At 54.6% G+C, this 23,108-nt stretch overlaps 1 protein-coding gene across 1 annotated transcript in view; it reads left to right on the top strand.

Annotated features, from left to right (window-relative positions):
* The window catches only part of LOC140192800 (autophagy-related protein 2 homolog A-like), a gene marked incomplete at its 5' end in the record, with an annotated part of 161,929 nt that overhangs the window by 69,832 nt on the left and 68,989 nt on the right, over positions 1-23,108 (top strand). Inside the window, 3 exons of the mRNA XM_072250278.1 lie at positions 3,989-4,131; positions 11,369-11,532; positions 22,816-22,970. Of these exons, the coding sequence (XP_072106379.1) occupies positions 3,989-4,131; positions 11,369-11,532; positions 22,816-22,970 (462 nt within the window). The remainder of the gene's footprint in view (positions 1-3,988; positions 4,132-11,368; positions 11,533-22,815; positions 22,971-23,108) is intronic.

Here is a 23,108-nt window from a genome sequence, read left to right as displayed (position 1 = left end):
CACGCACACTCTCTCTCTCACACACACACACACACACACGCACACACACACAGAGCAGCTCAGGCAATATCTGTGGAGAGGAATAGACAGACATTTGACGTTTCGGGCCAAGAATCTCCCGACCCTGGTGAAAGATTCTCGGCCTGAGATGTCAGCCGTGTATTCCTCTCCTGAGATGCTGCCTGACCTGTTGAATTCCTCCAGCTTTTTGTGTGTGGTCCTATAAATACAGTGAGAAGCACAAGAGAACTGTATGATGCTGAGTGAGACAGTGGAGGAAGAAATGTGGACAGGACAATAACGGAGGGGGTATCTGGAGGAATATGCTGTAAAACTGATAATCCGGTACCTCAGAACTTAGTGGCACTGGCCTGGCCACCTTCCGGACTATTGGATGTCGCTGCTGTTAATGACGCGGCACGCTATTAGTTCACTGTCTCTTTCTGTGACTGTGGGCCGGAGGCTAATCCTGACGAGTTTCAGCAAGTGCACGGACCTGTCCACATTGCAGGTGCTGATCCCGAGCCTGCCCACACACTGGAGCCAATGCCAAGCCATTCGCATTTCTAGGCAATCTGATCAGTGGCATCAGAGTGTCAGTGTATAAAGACTGGGGTTGTACCAGGGGGCCTTTGCCTCTCAGAACAAAGATCAGGTTTAATCTCACTGGCAGACGTCATGAAACTTGTTTTGTGGGAGCAGAACACTGCAGTACTTAAAAATAAAAACTATAAATCACAACAAGTACGTTTGTATATATAAAAGAAGAAAATTTAATTAAGTAGTGCAAAAAGAGAGAAAAAGTAGTGAGGTAGTGTTTATGGGTTCAATGTCCATTCAGAAATCTGATGGCAGAGGGGAAGAAGCTGTCCCTGAATCGTTGAGTGTGTGTCTTCAGGCTCCTGTCCCTTCTCCCTGATGGTAGCAATGAGAAGAGGGCATGCCCTGGGTGATGGGGGTCCTTACTGATGGATGCTGCCTCTTTGAGGCATCACCTTTTGAAGGTGTCTGGATGCTGGGGAGGTTACTGCCCATGATGGAGCTGACTGAGTTTACAACTTCCTGCAGTTTATTTCGATCCTGTGCAGTTTCCCTCTCCGCCACCCAAAACCAGTCAGAGATGCCCTCCACAGTACACCTGTAGGAGTTTGCGAGAGTGTTGGGTGACATGTTCTTCAGATAATTTTGATACCCCATCGGACGAGACAGGCTGGAACTGTTTGCCCTGGAGTGAAGGAGGCCGAGGGAGGTTTATAAAATCTTCAGGGGCACAGGTAAGGTGGATGGTGAGTTTTTCCCGGCGGGTAGAGGAATTTCAGATCGGAGGAGAAGAGGAGAAACATTGAAAGGGGGCCTGAGAACACTTTGTACCACACACAGAGGCCGCTGGCTAGATGGAATAAGTTGCCAGAGGAGCTGGTTGGGGTGGGTATTTAAAAGTCATGAGGACAGCAAAGGTCACTCTCGAGCAGCGGTTCCCAACCTGTGGTCCGAGGACCCCTTGCTTAATGGTATTGGTCCACAGCATAAAAGAGGTTGGGAAGCCCTGCTCGAGAGGGACGTGGGCCAAGCGCAGGCAAATGGGACCCGCTGAGGAAGGTGCCTTGGTCAGCATGGGGCAGTTGGGCCGAAGGGCCTTTTTCCATCTGCTGAATCCAAGGCAGTCAGCTATCACCGTTCTGTCCAAGGTAGTCTACCTTGGTATTCTATCCAAGCTGTCACCATTCTTTTTGGGATTGGTGCCACCCAGCAGTTGTTGAACCTGATCTTGCCATCCCATAAACCAGACATCTGCAATTGAAAAACAGTTTTTAAAAAATTCGAGATACTGGAAATGCGAAGCCAACCAGAGTGTATGAGGAACAAAGAGCTCTGAGAAAGGCTTTCTGACCTGAATAGGGAAACTCTTGCGTCCTTTTCACAGACTCCACCTGACCTGCTCAGTGTCAGTGATGAGTGGCATCTGTGAGGGCAGCTTTTATTTAAACCACAAGAGCAGATGTAGGCCATTAAGCTCATCAAGTCTGCTCCACCATTCCATCGAGGATGATTTATTATCCCTCTCAACACCATTCTCCTGCCTTGATGCCCATATTAAACCAGACCCTATCATCACAGCATCAAATATACCAGTGACTCGGCCTCCACAGCCAATTGTGGCAATAAATTCCACAACTCACCACCCGCTGGCTGTAGAAATTCCTGCTCAACTCTTTTAGGCTGACCTCCCTCTATTCTGATGCTGTGACCTAAACCCCCCCACTGCAGGACACATCCTCTCCACATCCAGTCTGTCTGTGTCCTCTGGTCCTGGACTCCCCCACTATAGGAAACATCCTCTCCACATCCACTCTATCTGTGTCCTCTGGTCCTCGACTCCCCCACTACAGGAAACATCCTCTCCACATCCACTCTATCTGTGTCCTCTGGTCCTAGACTCCCCAACTATAGGAAACATCCTCTCCACATCCACTCTGTCTGTGTCCTCTGGTCCTAGACTCCCCCATTACAGGAAACATCCTCTCCACATCCACTCTATCTGTGTCCTCTGGTCCTAGACTTCCCCACTACAGGAAACATCCTCTCCACATCCACTCTATCTGTGTCCTCTGGTCCTAGACTCCCCCACTATAGGAAACATCCTCTCCACATCCACTCTATCTGTGTCCTCTGTCCTAGACTCCCCCACTATTGGAAACATCCTCTCCACATCCACTCTATCTGTGTCCTCTGGTCCTAGACTCCCCCACTATAGGAAACATCCTCTCCACATCCACTCTATCTGTGTCCACTGGTCCTAGACCCCCCCACTATAGGAAACATCCTCTCCACATCCACTGTATCTGTGTCCTCTGGTCCTAGACTCCCCCACTATAGGAAACATCCTCTCCACATCCACTCTATCTGTGTCCTCTGGTCCTAGACTTCCCCACTACAGGAAACATCCTCTCCACATCCACTCTATCTGTGTCCTCTGGTCCTAGACTCCCCCACTATAGGAAACATCCTCTCCAAATCCACTCTATCTGTGTCCTCTGTCCTAGACTCCCCCGCTATAGGAAACATCCTCTCCACATCCACTCTATCCGTTAAACAGTGTACGTTCACTCTGATGACAAATCCACTCTTTCAATACAGAATTGAGATCTTCAGTTTTTGGCTTTATGCAGTGTTTTCCGATTTTTCATTAAGTTCGGTTCATGGCGTATGTGAGAACCTTCCCGGAGCCTTCTGCAGTTTTCCATTTGTGACGTCATGTCGGATGTTCTTGGATTTTGGAATTTCGGGGAAGGGGTTCTCAACCTTTATTGAAAACTGTTCAGTTTTCACATCTGGAATGTGGCAAGATCAGATAAAGTCATCAAGTTTAAGAGCTGTTGAGACGGACACTTGAATGGATACATCCTAAAGCTGGCAGATGGGATTCTGTGCGTGTATCTGTACTGTGGAACGATAGATTTTGTTTTGGTTTCACTTGAGGTAATGCAGGTGCCAGGGTGGAGATACAAAGAAGGTGTGAGGTACTCCTTCCCTCCGCTGGCCTGCAGGTCACCCTTGGGCAAGGTGTAGCACCTGCTTAGCCCCCGATCAAGGTGACGTGAAGCCGTGGGAGCAGGTGGTGGATGGTCATATGAGCAGTCGGTGCAGATCACAAGTCCTGGTTATGTGACCACTGACGCCAGGCAGACAATCTCTGCAGAGTATTGATAATGGCTGGGGTCACCCGTCTTGTAAAGACACTGCCCAGAAGAAGGCGATGGCAAACCACATCTGTAGAAATATCTGCCACGAACAGTCATGGTTGTGAGACGATGATCACCCACATCATAACGACACAGTACATAATGGTGATGTCATACGACACGACACAGAATGATGATGAGTGTAGGCCGTTGTATCCATTATCACACCATTCCCGTGGGAATCATTCCTCGCCCCATCGCGGAGAGGATGGCAAGCTGTAATGGCTGCTGGCTTTGATTGACAGATGGTGATCCCGGGAGAGCCTGAGGAGATGGCGGAATTTCAGTCTGAGACGCTGGCCTCTTCCCAGTACATCCTGGAGCTGACCCTGCCCGCCCTGCATCTGCTGCTTCCCAGTAAGGAATTCTATGAGAGCGTCTACAACAGGTGAGTCCTGGGCAGTGCCCTCCTGTCCTTGTCTTGGCATTGACAGCATCCAGAGAAGGTGATAGAGAATGGTAGGGTTAGTGTCTGAGGGGCATTTGATGGCTCTGGCCTGTATTTACTGGTATTTGGAAGAATGTGGGGGGGGGGACCTCATTGAAATGGATTGAATATTGAAAGGCACAGGTACAGTGGGTGTGGAGAGGACGTTTCCTATAGTGGGGGAGTCTAGGACCAGAGGGCACAGATAGAGTGGATGTGGAGAGGATGTTTCCTATAGTGGGGGAGTCTAGGACCAGAGGGCACAGATAGAGTGGATGTGGAGAGGATGTTTCTTGTATTAGGGGGGGTCTAGGACCAGAGGACACAGATGGAGAAAGACTGTATTAACCGTAACAGAATCAATGAGAGACTGTACTAAGAGAATGAGAAAGACTTCTAACTAACAGAATCAATGAGAAAGACTGTACTAACAGAATCAATGTGAACGACTGTACTAACTTAGGCATTCAGCCAGGGCACAAAAAGACAGCAACTGTGCAAGTAGAAAAAGAAAGAAATAATAATAGTGAATAAATAAGCAATAAGTATCGAGAACATGCGATATGTTCTGGGAACAGTTTTGCGATATGTTGTGGGAACAGTTCAGTGATGGGGTGAGTGAGGTGATCCCCACTGGTATTAATTTTTTTTATTACAAGAGCCCAAAGGTTGGGTAATAACTGTTCCTGAACCTAGTGGGGTTTTGCAGCTCCTCTACCTCCTTCCCGATGGCAGCATCGAGAAAGAGTGTGACCTGTGTGGTGGGGGTCGCTGATAATGGATGGTGCTTTCCTACGACAAAGCTCCATGTAGATGCGCTCAGTGGTGGGGAGGACTTTATTCGCAGCCCAGAGATGGACTGAGTTGTAGCTGCTACTTTTTGCAGAGTTTTCCATTCAAGGGCGTTGGTGTTTTCGTACCAGGCTGTGATGCAGCCAGTCAATATACTCTGCACCACACAGATACTACAGGGACAGGAGGGTTTGATTTATCAGGAGACACTGGACAGGCTGGGACTGTTTTTCCTTGAGCGAGGGAAGCTGAGGGGTAACCTTATCGAGGTATATAAAATCACGAGGGGCAGAGTTACGGTGGATGGTCAGTTGCGTCAAAGGTTACGGGGAGAGGACAGGAGAATGTGAGTGAGAGGAAAAGTAAAACAGCCATCGTGAAACGGTGGAGCAGACTTGATGGGCCGAATAGCCCTATTCTGCTGCTGTGCCTTACGGATTGTTCTGACGGACTGAATGCCCCCTGAATTCTCGCCCCATTACAGGAAGATGTAATTAATCACGAGAAAAGATTTACAAGCATGTTATGGGACTAGAGAGGTTTGAGTTATCAGCAGAGACTTGTCAGGCTGGGATTGTTTTCCCTTGAGCGAGGGAGGCTGAGGTTTATAAAATCGTGAGGTCGTAGATAAGCTTCAAAGTTCAAATTTATTATATGTCACCATATGCAACCCTGAGATTCGCTTTCTCGTGGGCATACGCAGTAAATCCAAGAAACATAATTGGGTCAGTGAAGGACTGTACCCAACAAGATGTCGGTCAGGTGGATGGACATAACCTTTTCCCCAGGGTAGGGAGGTCGAATGTTAGAGGGCATGGGTTGAAGGGGAGAGGGGGAAGATGTAAAGGGGACCTGAGCAGGAAGTTTTTCACAAAGAGGATGGTGGGTATATGGAATGAGCTGCCAGAGGAAGTCATGTACAGTTACAAAACTTAAAAGACACTTGGGCAGGAACATGGATTGGAAAGGTTTTGAGGGAGGGATATGCGCAGGATGGATTGGAAAGGTTCTGAGGGAGGGATACAGACAGGAACATGGATTGGAAAGGTTTCAGGAGAGGAATACGGACAGGAACATGGATTGGAAAGGTTTTGAGGGAGGGATACGGACAGGAACATGGATTGGAAAAGTTTTGAGGGAGGGATATGCGCAGGATGGATTGGAAAGGTTTCGTGGGAGGGATTCAGACAGGAACATGGGACTTGGTTGGACAGATGTCTTGTTGGGCGGATGAGTTGCCTGTGTGCCAATTTAACTGTACAAAGGGACAGCTCCCAGGGAATACACAAGAAGCTGCCTGCTGATCAGCCTGAGGGAGAGGTGTTGGCAAGAGCAGGAAATGAGTTGCTGTGACGTGGGAAAGGCTGTGGAAGGGGTCTTTACTGGGAGCTTTCCGAAGTGTATCATCTGTGGTGCTCTGGGGAAAGAGTGCAAATGGGTTACAGAGGAGAGCTGGCTGGCACAGAGGTGAAGGGCCAAATGGCCTCCTTTGAATAAAATCCTGAAGAAGGGTCCTGGGCAGAAAATGTTGACTGTTTATTCATTTCCACCATGCTGAGTCTCTCCAGCATTTTGGTGTGTGTTGCTTGGATAAAGGATTGGAGTGGTCTCCTCCCATGCTGGCTTTACTAAGAGATATTTCACCGCAGGCTTCCCCAGCAAAAATCATATACAATGGTTGAAATAGTGAGCAGCCAAATACCTGGCGAAAGGCCTGTAGCTCATTGTGACTCCGTACCCTTGTCAGCCTCTGGGCTGACCTCCAGAGTCCATCTTTTCATGACTGAGAGTCTGACAGCAGTGGGACAGAAGCCCTCCTTCAGCCTGGTGGTACGTTCTTCCTGGCTGTTATATCTCTGCCTGATGGGAGAGGGGAGAAGAGAGAACATTCAGGGTGGGGGGAGGGGTCTTTGATTACACTGGCTGTTTCACCGAGGCAGCGAGAAGTGTAGACAGAATCCGTGGAGTTTGCGGACTGGGCTGTGTCCACAACTTCTTGTGACAAGGGACAGAGCGACACAGCTAATGAAAAGCTTCAGTTTTACACAGTCTCGGGTCCCAAAGGTGTTTTGCAGCGACTGATCTATTTTCATCACTGTCACAGTGCAGCCAATTCCTTCTGCTGCCCCCTCACTGGACCCCCTGCAGTTCACGTACCGTCCCAACCATTCAACAGACGATGCCATTGCCATCACCCTCCACCTGGCCCTAACCCACCTGGACAAAAAAGACACGTATGTTTGAATGCTGTTCATAGACTTCAGTTCAGCATTCAACACAATCGTTCCCCAGAAACTGATTGGAAAGCTGAGCCTACTGGGCCTGAACACCTCCCTCTGCAACTGGATCCTCGACTTCCTGACTGGGAGACCTCAGTCAGTCTGGATTGGAAGCAGCATCACCAACACCATCACACTGAGCACGGGGGCCCCCCAGGGCTGTGTGCACGGTCCACTGCTGTTCACTCTGCTGACCCACGACTGTGCAGTAACACACAGCTCGAACCACATCATCAAGTTCACCGATGACACGACCGTGGTGGGTCTCATCAGCAAGAACAATGAGTCAGCGTACAGAGAGGAGGTGCAGTGGCTAACAGACTGGTGCAGAGCCAACAACCTGTCTCTGAATGTGAACAAAACGAAAGAGATGGTTGTTGACTTCAGGAGGACACGGAGCGACCACTCTCCGCTGAACATCGACGACTCCTCCATAGAGATCGTTAAGAGCACCAAATTTCTTGGTGTTCACCTGGCGGAGAATCTCACCCGGTCCCTCAACACCAGCTCCATAACAAAGAAAGCCCAGCAGTGTCTCTACTTTCTGTGAAGGCTGAGAAAAGTCCATCTCCCACCCCTCATCATCACCACATTCCACAGAGGATGTATCGAGAGCATCCTGAGCAGCTGCATCACTGCCTGGTTCGGGAATTGTACCGTCTCGGATCGCAAGACCCTGCAGTGGATAGTGAGATCAGCTGAGAAGATCATCGAGGTCTCTCTTCCCGCCATTACAGACATTTACATCACGCGCTGCATCGGTAAAGCCAACAGCATTGTGAAGGACCTCACATACCTCTCATACAAACTCTTCTCCCTCGTGCCATCTGGCAAAAGGCACCAAAGTATTCGAGCTCTCACGACCAGACTATGTAACAGTTTCTTCCCCCAAGCCATCAGACTCCTCAATACCCAGAGCCTGGACTGAACCCAACCTACTGCCCTCTACTCTGCCTATTGTCTTGTTTATTATTTATTGTAATGCCTGCACTGTTTTGTGCACTTTATGCAGTCCTGGGTAGGTCTGTAGTCTAGTGTAGTTTTTGTGTGGTTTTACATTGTTCAGTGTAGTTTTTGTATTGTTTCATGTAGCACCGTGGTCCTGAAAAACATTGTCTGGTTTTTACTGTGTATTGTACCAGCAGTTATGGTCGAAATGATGATAAAAAGTGACTTGACTTGACTTGACTTGTGAGAACGGCCTTCCATTTTAGAGAGGTTACTTGAAAGGTGACACCAGCATCTCTACATCCTCAAAAGACCTAAGGAGGTTCAGGTACAGTTACTACCAGAGAGGATAACTTCACTCAACTTCACTCGCCCATTACTCAACTGTTCCCACAACCTATGCACTCACTTTCAAGGATTGTTCATCTCACGTTCTCTATATTTATTGCTTCTTTCTTTCTTTCACACAGTTGTTTGCCCTGTTGGGTCCAGTCTTTCACTGATTCTATCATTTCTTGGATATTTTTGAGTACGCAAGAAAACAAATCTCAGGGTTGTGTATGGCGACATGAATGTACTTTGATAATAAATGTGCCTTTTGAACTTTGAAGTTCAGCACGTTCCTTCTAACTTTCACGATACAAGGTTCAAGTTTAATTTTCACATTTACATTGAATCATACAGTGAAATGTGTCGTTTGCATTCACAATCAGCATAGCCAAGGGGGCAGGCCACACATTCCATCGCTAGCCCACCGTATTGCACAGGACAACGCAGAGCAAAGCAAGCAACAAAACAACAGCAGCAAAATAAAATCATCAAAGTACATAGGGATACATCACCATACTCTACCCTGAGATTTATTGTCATACGGGTATTCACAGGAGAACAAAGAAATACAATAGATTCAGTGAAAAACTACACACAAGGGCTGACAACGAGCTGCAAAAGAAGACAATCTGTGCAAATACAATATAATAAATAAATAATCAATTAATTGCTGATTGATTAATTAATCCTGGGAACATGAGTTGTAGAGTCCTTGACAGTGAGTCCATAGGTTGTGGAATCAGTTCAGAGTTGAGGTTATCCTCACTGGTTCAGGAGCCTGATGGTTGAGGGTAATAACTGTTCCTGAACCTGGTGGAGTGGGACCTGAGGCTCCTGTACCTCCTTCCCGATGGAATCAGTTCAGAGTTGAGGTTATCCTCACTGGTTCAGGAGCCTGATGATTGAGGGGTTATAACTGTTCCTGAGCCTGGTGGTGTGGGACTTGAGGCCCCTGTACCTCCTTCCCGATGGAATCAGTTCAGAGTTGAGGTTATCCTCTCTGGTTCAGGAACCTGATGGTTGAGGGGTAATAACTGTTCCTGAGCCTGGTAGTGTGGGACCTGAGGCTCCTGTACCTCCTTCCCGATGGAATCAGTTCAGAGTTGAGGTTATCCTCAGTGGTTCAGGAGCCTGATGGTTGAGGGGTAATAACTGTTCCTGAACTGTGGTGTGGGACCTGAGGCTCCTGTATCTCCTTCCCGATGGAATCAGTTCAGAGTTGAGGTTATCCTCACTGGTTCAGGAGCCTGATGGTTGAGGGGTAATAATTGTTCCTGAGCCTGGTAGTGTGGGACCTGAGGCCCCTGTACCTCCTTCCCGATGGAATCAGTTCAGAGTTGAGGTTATTCTCAGTGGTTCAGGAGCCTGATGGTTGAGGGGTAATAACTGTTCCTGAACTGTGGTGTGGGACCTGAGGCTCCTGTACCTCCTTCCGGATGGAATCAGTTCAGAGTTGAGGTTATCCTCACTGGTTCAGGAGCCTGATGGTTGAGGGGTAATAACTGTTCCTGAACCTGGTAGTGTGGGACCTGAGGCCCCTGTACCTCCTTCCCGATGGAATCAGTTCAGAGTTGAGGTTATCCTCAGTGGTTCAGGAGCCTGATGGTTGAGTGGTAATAACTGTTCCTGAACTGTGGTGTGGGACCTGAGGCTCCTGTACCTCCTTCCGGATGGAATCAGTTCAGAGTTGAGGTTATCCTCACTGGTTCAGGAGCCTGATGGTTGAGGGGTAATAACTGTTCCTGAACCTGGTATGTGGGGCCTTACCTATTCACAGCCTGTATATCAATGTGAGTGTTTGGGAGAGGGGCTGGTGGGATTCAGGGGCAGCTTCTATGACCTGTGAACTCGGTGTGTGTGTGTGTGTGTGTGGAGTGTTGGGCAGTGTACGTGTGTGGGGGGTGGGGAGTGTGTGTCTGTGGGGAGTGTTGAGGTGTGTGTGTGTGAGGGGGGGTGTTGGGCCGTGTACGTATCTGTAAGTGGGGAGTGTGTGTGTGTGTGTGTGTGTGGAATGTTGGGCAGTGTACGTGTGTGTGTGTGTGTGTGTGGGGCAGTGGGAAGTGTATGTGGGGAATATTGGGCAGTGTGTGTGTGTGGGGAGTGTGTGTATGGAGTGTTGGACAGTGTATGCGTGTGTGTGTGGGGGGGTGGGGAGTGTGTGTGTGTGGAGTATTGGACAGTATACGTGTGTGTGTGGGGGGGGAGTGTGTGTGTGTGTGTGGGGGGGAGTGTTGGGCAGTGTACGTGTGTGTGTGTGTGGGGCAGTGGGAAGTGTATGTGTGTGGGGAATATTGGGCAGTGTGTGCGTGGGGAGTGTGTGTATGTGTGTGTATGGAGTGTTGGACAGTGTATGCGTGTGTGTGTGTGGGGGGGTGGGGAGTGTGTGTGGGGGGCTGGGGAGTGTGTGTGTGGGGGTGGGTGGAGTGTTGGGCAGTGTGTGTGGAGTATTGGACAGTATACACGTGTGTGTGTGGGGGGGGGAGTGTGTGTGGAGTATTGGACAGTATACACGTGTGTGTGTGTGGGGGTGTGTGTGTGTGAGGGGGGTGGGGAGTGTGTGTGGAGTATTGGACAGTATACACATGTGTGTGTGGGGGGGGTGTGTGTGGGGGGGGTGGGGAGTGTGTGTGGAGTATTGGACAGTATACACGTGTGTGTGTGTGTGGGGGGGTGGGGAGTGTGTGTGTGTGGAGTATTGGACAGTATACACGTGTGTGTGTGTGGGGGGGGTGGGGAGTGTGTGTGTGTGGGGGGGGGGGGAGTGTGTGTGGGGTGGGGAGTGGGAAGTGCCCACCCCACGCAGGGTAGCTGAGGGTAATGGTTTCTGTTACTGCTCTTTTCCCTGCCAGGTTTAATAATGACTTGCTGATGTGGACGCCGACAGGGCCGTCTCTGAGCAGCACCTCACAGAGCACTGACACCACTGGGATCAACCCTCTGCCGCTGGATTCGATTTTGGCAGCCCCCTTTGCACAAGACAACTTTCGGCTCTGCAAGTCAGCATTCAGACTGGGTGAGGAACACGCTGTGCTTACAGGGTGGGGTTGACACTGGCAGAGCCGAGGGTTTGCACACGGCTGAACCAAAGTAGGAAGGGCAGGGAAAATGGGGAACGTGAGGTTCAACCTGGAGTTTCACCACCACCTCTCCCAACTGTCTCAGTACGTGGAAAGGAGAGGTTTAGAGTGAGACGGGGAGACTGTGGCGATCCTGGGCATGTTGGGCCAAATGGCCTGTTTTCATGCTGTCAACATACAACAGTGCGGCCTTTGGCCCACGATGTTGTGCCGATCTTTTCATCTGCTCCAAGATCAATCTAACCCTTCAAACCCACGTAACCCTCCACTTTTCTATCACCCATGTGACTATCTTAGAGTCTCTTAAATGTCCCTAATGTATCTGTCTCTACACCACCCCTGGCAGGATGTCCCATACACCCACCACTTACCTCCCATCACCTTAAATGTCCCTAATGTATCTGTCTCTACACCACCCCTGACAGGACGTTCCACACACCCACCACTTACCCCCCATCACCTTAAATGTCCCTAATGTATCTGTCTCTACACCACCCCTGGCAGGACGTTCCACACACCCACCACTTACCCCCGATCACCTTAAATGTCCCTAATGTATCTGTCTCTACACCACCCCTGGCAGGATGTCCCATACACCCACCACTTACCTCCCATCACCTTAAATGTCCCTAATGTATCTGTCTCTACATCACCCCTGGCAGGACGTTCCACACACCCACCACTTACCTCCCATCACCTTAAATGTCCCTGATGTATCTGCCTCTACACCACCCCTGGCAGGACGTCCCACACACCCATCACTTACCTCTGATCACCTTAAATGTCCCTAATGTATCTGTCTCTACCCCACCCCTGGCAGGACGTCCCACACACCCATCACTTACCTCTGATCACCTTAAATGTCCCTAATGTATCTGTCTCTACACCACCCCTGACAGGACGTTCCACACACCCACCACTTACCAACGATCACCTTAAATGTCCCTAATGTATCTGTCTCTACACCACCCCTGACAGGACGTTCCACACACCCACCACTTACCAACGATCACCTTAAATGTCCCTAATGTATCTGTCTCTACACCACCCCTGGCAGGACATTCCACACACCCACCACTTATCTCCGATCACCTTAAATGTCCCTGATGTATCTGTCTCTACACCACCCCTGGCAGGACGTTCCACACACCCACCAATTACCCCCCATCACCTTAAGTGTCCCTAATGTATCTGTCTCTACACCACCCCTGGCAGGACGTTCCACACACCCACCACTTACCTCCCATCACCTTAAATGTCCCTAATGTATCTGTCTCTACACCACCCCTGGCAGGACGTTCCACACACCCACCACTTACCTCTGATCACCTTAAAATGATGCCCTCTCGTATTAACCATTGCTGCCCTCTCTGGCTTTGCCTCTTACTATCTACACCTTTGCCCACCTGCCTCTCCTATTCCTTCACTCCAAAGAGGAATACTCCCAGCCCGCTCAGGCATTGCTGGGACATTATCCTGTACCACGGCGCCACATTAGGCTGCTGGGGAGCGTTGGGTCCAGACCTCAGGTGCTGCCTTCCTTCTCGCCTTACCCCGGCTTCTCCAGGTTCCTGGAGTTGTGGAGAGATACATCATGGGACCAGGCCCTTCGGCCCATTGAGTCTGTGCTGACCAGCAGCCATTTTATCCTCCCCGTGTTCCCATCAGCTACTCCCAGGTTCTCCCCCTCACTCACAGACTGGAGGCAGTTATCACACGCAGACACAGGTCATGACTGTCAACATTGGCGAGGAAGGGGTGTTTCTTCCTCCTTCAACTGTGTTTCATTCGAACATGAGGAGCTCATTCAGACCCTGAAGTCGATTTCAGGATGGTACGTCGTTCAGCTCTCCAGCAGCGTTGCAGTGGATGGAAGAAACTGTTACCTGAGCATTGACCCTCCCCGGCATGCGAACACCCGGCTGGTACACTGTCCGTACGTGAGTGAGCGTTGGGAGAGGGCCTTCAACCGCACCCTGTATACCACATTGGAGATGAGGTCGGGCACGCTCCCGGCCCCTTCCAGTGGCTTCCCAGCTTCCGGGAGGGGCAGTACTGGGGCCCCCACCATGGGGGCTGCACTGGTGTCCCGGCCCCTTCTGGGACGTGGAAGTGTCGCAGCAGTGCACCAACAGCCCCACGCCCTGCCTGCGTCCAGGCCAGCCGAAGCATTCACAGAGCTTGCTCATTGTCTGTCGGACCCCGAGGTGGCCAGCCCCCGTCAACCCGTGTACCCATCGCAGCCCCCGTCAGCCCGTGTACCCATCGCAGCCCCCGTCAGCCCGTGTACCCATCGCAGCCCCCGTCAGCCCGTGTACCCATCGCAGCCCCCGTCAGCCCGTGTACCCATCGCAGCCCCCGTCAGCCCGTGTACCATCGCAGCCCCCGTCAGCCCGTGTACCCATCGCAGCCCCCGTCAGCCCGTGTACCATCGCAGCCCCCGTCAGCCCGTCTACCCATCGCAGCCCCCGTCAGCCCGTGTACCCATCGCAGCCCCCGTCAGCCCGTGTACCCATCGCAGCCCCCGTCAGCCCGTGTACCCATCGCAGCCCCCGTCAGCCCGTGTACCCATCGCAGCCCCGAGGTGGCATGGAGCCCCCGTCAGCCCGTGTACCCATCGCAGCCCCCGTCAGCCCGTGTACCCATCGCAGCCCCCGTCAGCCCGTGTACCCATCGCAGCCCCCGTCAGCCCGTGTACCCATCGCAGCACCATGACGTGGAGCCCCCGTCAGCCCGTGTACCCATCGCAGCCCCCGTCAGCCCGTGTACCCATCGCAGCCCCGAGGTGGCGTGGAGCCCCCGTCAGCCCGTGTACCCATCGCAGCCCCCGTCAGCCCGTGTACCCATCGCAGCCCCCGTCAGCCCGTGTACCCATCGCGGCCCCGAGGTGGCGTGGAGCCCCCGTCAGCCCGTGTACCCATCGCAGCCCCCGTCAGCCCGTGTACCCATCGCAGCCCCGAGGTGGCGTGGAGCCCCCGTCAGCCCGTGTACCCATCGCAGCCCCCGTCAGCCCGTGTACCCATCGCAGCCCCGAGGTGGCGTGGAGCCCCCGTCAGCCCGTGTACCCATCGCAGCCCCCGTCAGCCCGTGTACCCATCGCAGCCCCGAGGTGGCGTGGAGCCCCCGTCAGCCCGTGTACCCATCGCAGCCCCCGTCAGCCCGTGTACCCATCGCAGCCCCGAGGTGGCGTGGAGCCCCCGTCAGCCCGTGTACCCATCGCAGCCCCCGTCAGCCCGTGTACCCATCGCAGCCCCCGTCAGCCCGTGTACCCATCGCAGCCCCCGTCAGCCCGTGTACCCATCGCAGCCCCGAGGTGGCGTGGAGCCCCCGTCAGCCCGTGTACCCATCGCAGCCCCCGTCAGCCCGTGTACCCATCGCAGCCCCGAGGTGGCGTGGAGCCCCCGTCAGCCCGTGTACCCATCGCAGCCCCGTCAGCCCGTGTACCCATCGCAGCCCCCGTCAGCCCGTGTACCCATCGCAGCCCCCGTCAGCCCGTGTACCCATCGCAGCCCCCGTCAGCCCGTGTACCCATCGCAGCCCCCGTCAGCCCGTGTACCCATCGCAGCCCCCGTCAGCCCGTGTACCCATCGCAGCCCCCGTCAGCCCGTGTACCATCGCAGCCCCCGTCAGCCCGTGTACCCATCGCAGCCCCCGTCAGCCCGTGTACCCATCGCAGCCCCCGTCAGCCCGTGTACCCATCGCAGCCCCCGTCAGCCCGTGTACCCATCGCAGCCCCCGTCAGCCCGTGTACCCATCGCAGCACCATGACGTGGAGCCCCCGTCAGCCTGTGTACCCATCGCAGCCCCCGTCAGCCCGTGTACCCATCGCAGCCCCCGTCAGCCCGTGTACCATCGCAGCCCCCGTCAGCCCGTGTACCCATCGCAGCCCCCGTCAGCCCGTGTACCCATCGCAGCCCCGAGGTGGCGTGGAGCCCCCGTCAGCCCATGTACCCATCGCGGCCCCGAGGTGGCGTGGAGCCCCCGTCAGCCCGTGTACCCATCGCAGCCCCCGTCAGCCCGTGTACCCATCGCAGCCCCCGTCAGCCCGTGTACCCATCGCAGCCCCGAGGTGGCATGGAGCCCCCGTCAGCCCGTGTACCCATCGCAGCCCCCGTCAGCCCGTGTACCCATCGCAGCCCCCGTCAGCCCGTGTACCCATCGCAGCCCCCGTCAGCCCGTGTACCCATCGCAGCCCCCGTCAGCCCGTGTACCCATCGCAGCCCCGAGGTGGCATGGAGCCCCCGTCAGCCCGTGTACCCATCGCAGCCCCCGTCAGCCCGTGTACCCATCGCAGCCCCCGTCAGCCCGTGTACCCATCGCAGCCCCGAGGTGGCGTGGAGCCCCCGTCAGCCCGTGTACCCATCGCAGCCCCGAGGTGGCGTGGAGCCCCCGTCAGCCCGTGTACCCATCGCAGCCCCCGTCAGCCCGTGTACCATCGCAGCCCCCGTCAGCCCGTCTACCCATCGCAGCCCCCGTCAGCCCGTGTACCCATCGCAGCCCCCGTCAGCCCGTGTACCATCGCAGCCCCCGTCAGCCCGTGTACCCATCGCAGCCCCCGTCAGCCCGTGTACCCATCGCAGCCCCGAGGTGGCGTGGAGCCCCCGTCAGCCCATGTACCCATCGCGGCCCCGAGGTGGCGTGGAGCCCCCGTCAGCCCGTGTACCCATCGCAGCCCCCGTCAGCCCGTGTACCCATCGCAGCCCCCGTCAGCCCGTGTACCCATCGCAGCCCCGAGGTGGCATGGAGCCCCCGTCAGCCCGTGTACCCATCGCAGCCCCCGTCAGCCCGTGTACCCATCGCAGCCCCCGTCAGCCCGTGTACCCATCGCAGCCCCCGTCAGCCCGTGTACCCATCGCAGCCCCCGTCAGCCCGTGTACCCATCGCAGCCCCGAGGTGGCATGGAGCCCCCGTCAGCCCGTGTACCCATCGCAGCCCCCGTCAGCCCGTGTACCCATCGCAGCCCCCGTCAGCCCGTGTACCCATCGCAGCCCCGAGGTGGCGTGGAGCCCCCGTCAGCCCGTGTACCCATCGCAGCCCCGAGGTGGCGTGGAGCCCCCGTCAGCCCGTGTACCCATCGCAGCCCCCGTCAGCCCGTGTACCATCGCAGCCCCCGTCAGCCCGTCTACCCATCGCAGCCCCCGTCAGCCCGTGTACCCATCGCAGCCCCGAGGTGGCGTGGAGCCCCCGTCAGCCCGTGTACCCATCGCAGCCCCGAGGTGGCGTGGAGCCCCCGTCAGCCCGTGTACCCATCGCAGCCCCCGTCAGCCCGTGTACCCATCGCAGCCCCCGTCAGCCCATGTACCCATCGCAGCCCCCGTCAGCCCGTCTACCCATCGCAGCCCCCGTCAGCCCGTGTACCATCGCAGCCCCCGTCAGCCCGTGTACCCATCGCAGCCCCCGTCAGCCCGTGTACCCATCGCAGCCCCCGTCAGCCCGTGTACCCATCGCAGCCCCCGTCAGCCCGTGTACCCATCGCAGCCCCCGTCAGCCCGTGTACCCATCGCAGCCCCCGTCAGCCCGTGTACCCATCGCAGCACCATGACGTGGAGCCCCCGTCAGCCCGTGTACCCATCGCAGCCCCCGTCAGCCCGTGTACCCATCGCAGCCCCCGTCAGCCCGTGTACCCATCGCAGCCCCGAGGTGGCGTGGAGCCCCCGTCAGCCCGTGTACCCATCGCAGCCCCCGTCAGCCCGTGTACCCATCGCAGCCCCCGTCAGCCCGTGTACCCATCGCAGCCCCCGTCAGCCCGTGTACCCATCGCAGCACCATGACGTGGAGCCCCCGTCAGCCCGTGTACCCATCGCAGCCCCCGTCAGCCCGTGTACCCATCGCAGCCCCCGTCAGCCCGTGTACCCATCGCAGCCCCGAGGTGGCGTGGAGCCCCCGTCAGCCCGTGTACCCATCGCAGCCCCCGTCAGCCCGTGTACCCATCGCAGCCCCCGTCAGCCCGTCTACCCATCGCAGCCCCCGTCAGCCCGTGTACCATCGCAGCCCCCGTCAGCCCGTGTACCCATCGCAGCCCCGAGGTGGCGTGGAGCCCCCGTCAGCCCGTGTACCCATCGCAGCCCCCGTCAGCCCGTCTACCCATCGCAGCCCCCGTCAGCCCGTGTACCATCGCAGCCCCCGTCAGCCCGTCTACCCATCGCAGCCCCCGTCAGCCCGTCTACCCATCGCAGCCCCCGTCAGCCCATGTACCCATCGCAGCCCCCGTCAGCCCGTCTACCCATCGCAGCCCCCGTCAGCCCGTGTACCCATCGCAGCCCCCGTCAGCCCGTGTACCCATCGCAGCCCCCGTCAGCCCATGTACCATCGCAGCCCCCGTCAGCCCGTGTACCCATCGCAGCCCCCGTCAGCCCGTGTACCCATCGCAGCACCATGACGTGGAGCCCCCGTCAGCCTGTGTACCCATCGCAGCCCCCGTCAGCCCGTGTACCCATCGCAGCCCCCGTCAGCCCGTGTACCCATCGCAGCCCCCGTCAGCCCGTGTACCCATCGCAGCCCCGAGGTGGCGTGGAGCCCCCGTCAGCCCGTGTACCCATCGCAGCCCCGAGGTGGTGTGGAGCCCCTGTCAGCCTGTGTACCCATCGCAGCCCCCGTCAGCCCGTGTACCCATCGCAGCCCCCGTCAGCCCGTGTACCCATCGCAGCCCCCGTCAGCCCGTGTACCCATCGCAGCCCCGAGGTGGCGTGGAGCCCCCGTCAGCCTGTGTACCCATCGCAGCCCCCGTCAGCCCGTGTACCCATCGCAGCCCCGAGGTGGCGTGGAGCCCCCGTCAGCCCGTGTACCCATCGCAGCCCCCGTCAGCCCGTGTACCCATCGCAGCCCCCGTCAGCCCGTGTACCCATCGCGGCCCCGAGGTGGCGTGGAACCCTCGTCAGCCCATGTACCCATCGCAGCCCCCGTCAGCCCGTGTGCCCATCGCAGCCCCGAGGTGGCGTGGAGCCCCCGTCAGCCCGTGTACCCATCGCAGCCCCGAGGTGGCGTGGAGCCCCGTCAGCCCGTGTACCCATCGCAGCACCATGACGTGGAGCCCCCGTCAGCCCGTGTACCCATCGCAGCCCCGAGGTGGCGTGGAGCCCCCGTCATCCCGTGTACCCATCGCAGCACCGTGGCGTGGAGTCCCCAGGAGGGAAACGACCACCACCAGAACAGCAACCCGTCACGCACCTCCAGCGTTCCCCGCTGAGAGTATTGGTCCCTGGGTCCGGAGCGGAGACCCCTGCCCACCCCAGCCATCACCGTACCTGGGCCAGCACGGGATCGCTCCCCTGCTCGTCCACGGCGGGGAGGTCACCGCCAGCTGTCACCTGAATGGCTGCCACCGCTGCTTGCCCTTGGTTCCGCTGTGTTGTGTTGGGCCCCTGAGGGGGTGTGCGGCCGCTATGAGACCTGTGGTGGTGGTTGCTGCGCCCGCCTGTTCCGCTTCAGGGAGCTGCCCTGCCGGAGAGCCACGGCTTCAGCACCCAGGTATAGTGTTGCCCGTGCAGGGCAGCCCCGGGCCACGTGGCCTGCCTTGCCAGACAGGTAGCGGAGATCACTCCGTGGCACCCGGGGGTGCCAGCGCGGCGCTGGTCTGACCTGTCTCACGGGCTCCTGCTTGTCAGTTTCCTTCCCAGCCTCAGTGGCACCAGCCCGGGCCTGTGGCATGGGGCGCCACTGCAAATGAAATTGCTTCTGCCCTCTCCACCTCAGCCAGCGACGATGGTGATGGTCAGGCGAACATGCTGCCGAAGGCAGTCCGGCGTCAGCACCTTTACAAAGGCACGGAGGGCACGCTCGACCTGGGCCACGGGAGGGAACTAGGGGTAGCCGTGCCGAGCACAGTGGTGGAGATCTGCTGCTAACACCCCCAAGCTGTCTCCCGCACTGCACCGCTGGCCACCCAGTTCTTCCCCCGTTGCTTCCTCCAATAGCCTCTGCCCGAAACACCACCTCGAAGCCCTGTAGTCACGCTGCTCAGCCAGCGCTAAGTCGAGGAGGGCCTGCAAGGCATCCCCCTACAGCGCCAGAGCAAAGTGCACGGCCGTCTCGGGTTTGAGTTGCGCCAGGTCAGGCTCCAGGCAGCTGGCACCATTGTACCTGGAGATCTTCATGGTGCACCTTGCTGGGACCCGCTGGTCATCGTCTTTCTCTGTGTCGGCTGTGCCTGCCACGTTGCCCGTCCTCCCATCAGCTGCAGGCTGCAAGGGAGGAGGTGATGAATTCTGCCGTGTCACCGGGTTTGGGGAACCTGGGAACTTTCACCCTGTCGGGGTTTCATGGGAAGGCACAATGCTCGGTTCCCAGGTTTCCCCTCTGGGTCGGCATCCCGCCTTTGCGGCAAGGGGGAAGCGACTTATTCCCTGAGCCTTAAGGCACTCCATCGGATGTCGTAGCTCTTCAATCTCGCCGTCAGTTTCAGTCCCACTGCCAACACCAGTGTAGTGAGCATTCGGCCCACGATGACAGACGAGACGAGCTTGTTTATCTCAACCGACACTTTTATGGTGACAGGTGAACGACTGTAGAACCTGAGCCGAAATGTAACAGTAAATGAACTTTAACATCTCACCATAATTCCACAAGCACATTTTGAAACAAGGACAATAAATAGCACTGGCTGTTGGGAACGCTGGGGCGGGCTATTGACCACGTCCCCGGAGTGCCATACTGCCATATACCGTTGATAAACAATGCAGATCTTTCTGTTAGAGGAACAAGACCCTTTCGCTGACGATGTCTGCACAGAACACAGTGCTGAATTAAACTAAATCCCTTTGGCAATACATGATGCATATTCCTCCATTCCCTGTGTAGTTATGTTTATGTACAGCAATGCTAGAAAGTTTGTGAGCCCTGTAGAATTTTCTCTATTTCTGCATAAATATGACCAAAAGGAGTACACGAGTGAGATATGACAACTGGTGGAGTGGTGCCGCAGCAACAACCTGGCACTCAATGTCAGACGAAAGAGCTGATTGTAGACTTCAGGAAGGGTAAGATGAAGGAACACATACCAATCCTCACTGAGAGATCAGAAGTGGAGAGAGTGAGCAGCTTCAAGTTCCTCGGTGTCAAGGATCTATCCTGGTCCTAACATATCGATGTAGTTATAAAGAAGGCAAGACAACAGCTGTACTTTATTAGGAGTTTGAAGAGATTTGGCATGTCAACAAATACACTCAGAAGCTTCTACAGTTGTACCATGGAGAGCATTCTGATAGGCTGCATCACTGTCTGGTATGGAGGGGCTACTGAACAGGACCGAAAGAAGCTGCAGAAGGTTGTAAATCTAGTCAGCTCCATCTTGGGCTCTAGCCAACAAAGTACCCAGGACATTTTTAGGCAGCGATGTCTCAGAAAGGCAGCGTCCATTATTAAGGACCTCCAGCACCCAGGGCATGCCCTTTTCTCACTGTTACCATCAGGTAGGAGATACAGAAGCCTGAAGGCACACACTGAATTATTATAATTTTTTTCTTTCTCTGCTAGATTATGTATTGCATTGAACTGCTGCTGCTGAGTTATCAAATTTCACATCACATGCTGGTGATGATAAACCTGATTCTGAAATGTGATCAGATCCTCTTGCATGTCCTGAAACCAGATAAAGAGAACCCAATTAAATAAATAACACAAATGCATTATACTTGTTCATTAATTTATTAAGGAAAAATGATCCAATATTACATGCATTTGTTGAAAAATGTTTGTGAACCTTCTACAAAAGTTATTTGGAGTCAGGCATTCAAATCAGTGAGATGAGTTTGGAGTTGTGGTTTGTAGAGGTGCCCTGACCTATAAAGAAGATACACAAAGTCAGGTTCCTGACAGAGTCTGCACGTCTCAAGAAAGGTCTGTTTATGTGCACTGTGCCTCGAGCTAAACAACTGTCAAAGGACCTTAGAAAAATTATAGAAGTGCACGAAGGTAGAAAAGGCTACAAGAGCGTTTCTGAAGACCTGAGTTTTCATCAGTCCACAGGAAGAGAAATTGTCTACAAATGTAAGAAACTCGGTACTATTGCTACTCTCTGTAGGAGTGGGCATCCTGCAAAGATCATGCCAAGAGCACAACGCGCGATGCTGAAGGAGCTGAAAAAGAACCCAAGCGTAACAGCAAAATACCTGCAGAAATCGCCAGAGCTTGCTGAAGTCTCTGTTCATGTGTCCATAATATGAAAAACACCAAACAAGGATGGTGTTCCTGGAAGGACACCACGGGGGAAACCACCTCTCTCTTAAAAAAAAAACATCCTGCATATCTCAAGTTTGCAGAAGATCACCTGGACGTTCCTCAACACTTCTGGGACAACCTTCTGCTGATGAACAGATGAGACAAAAGTGAAGATTTTGGCAGAAATGCGCACCACTATCTTTGAAGGAAAAAGGCACCGCACACCAACACCAAAGCCTCATCCCAGCTGTGAAGCATGGTGGAAGGAGCATCATGGTTTGGGGCTGCTTTGCTGCCTCAGGGTCTGGACAGCTTGCGATCATTGAGGGAACAATGAATTCAAAATTGTGTCAAGAGATTTCACAGGAGAATGTCAGGGTAGCAGTCCGTGACCTGAAGCACAGTAGAAGTTGGATAAAGCAGCCAGACAATGATCCGAAAGACAAGAATATATCAACAACAGAATGGTTGAAAGGAAGAGAAAATGTGTTTTGGAATGGCCGAGTCAAAGTCCTGACCTTGATCCTATAGAAATATTGTTGACGGACCTGAAGCAAGCAGTTCATGCAGGGAAGCCCACCAACATCCCAGAGTTGAAGCAGTTTTGTAAGGAAGAGTGGCCTAAAGTTCCTCCAAGTCGATGTGCAGGACTGATCAACAGTTACTGGAAACTTTTGGTTGTTAATGTTGTACAAGGGGGTCACACCAGTTACTGAAAGCAAAGATTCACATACTTTTTCCAACAAATACATGTAATATTGGATTATTTTTCTCAATAAATAAATCAACAAGTAACATGTTTTTTGTGTTATTTATTTAATTGGATTCTCTTTATCTAGTTTTAGGACTTGTGTGAAGATCTGATCACATTTTATGCTGAGATAGATAAGATTCTGCAGGGTTTACAGACTTCCCAGCACCACAGAAAGAGCGTTTTAAACACCACAATGGTATCTGCCCCCGGGAGGCTGATTGGGAACTGGCTGTGAACGATGTTGAATTGTGTGAGGTCTTGGGTACATGGCCTGCTGGCTTTGAGAAATTACCAGCTTTCTTTTCTCTAGACTCTGACTCGGAAGACGAGGATTCGCACTTCTACTGGAATGAGGAGTCTGGAAGGAGAAGGAAGATGGACGGCCGGAGGGGTCACGCTCAGAGCTTCGTGTCGGCAGTCATGAATGTCGGAAAAGGGAGGGTGACAGTCCTCACAGACTGGAAGGTAAGCCGGCCGCAGGAGGGAAGGACGAGGGGTGTAAACCGTTCCCGATGCAATCCAGGATCCATTGCGGAGCAGCAGTCTCCTGTAGGAACGCAGAGCATCAAGTAGCTTCTGTGGGGTGGCGACAGGTGGAGCAGG

This window comes from Mobula birostris, unplaced genomic scaffold, assembly GCF_030028105.1.
Source record: "Mobula birostris isolate sMobBir1 unplaced genomic scaffold, sMobBir1.hap1 scaffold_268, whole genome shotgun sequence".
Taxonomy (NCBI): domain Eukaryota; kingdom Metazoa; phylum Chordata; class Chondrichthyes; order Myliobatiformes; family Myliobatidae; genus Mobula; species Mobula birostris.
The sequence above is the reverse complement of the archived record's forward strand: the minus strand, read 5'-3'. Positions and strand labels throughout refer to the sequence as shown.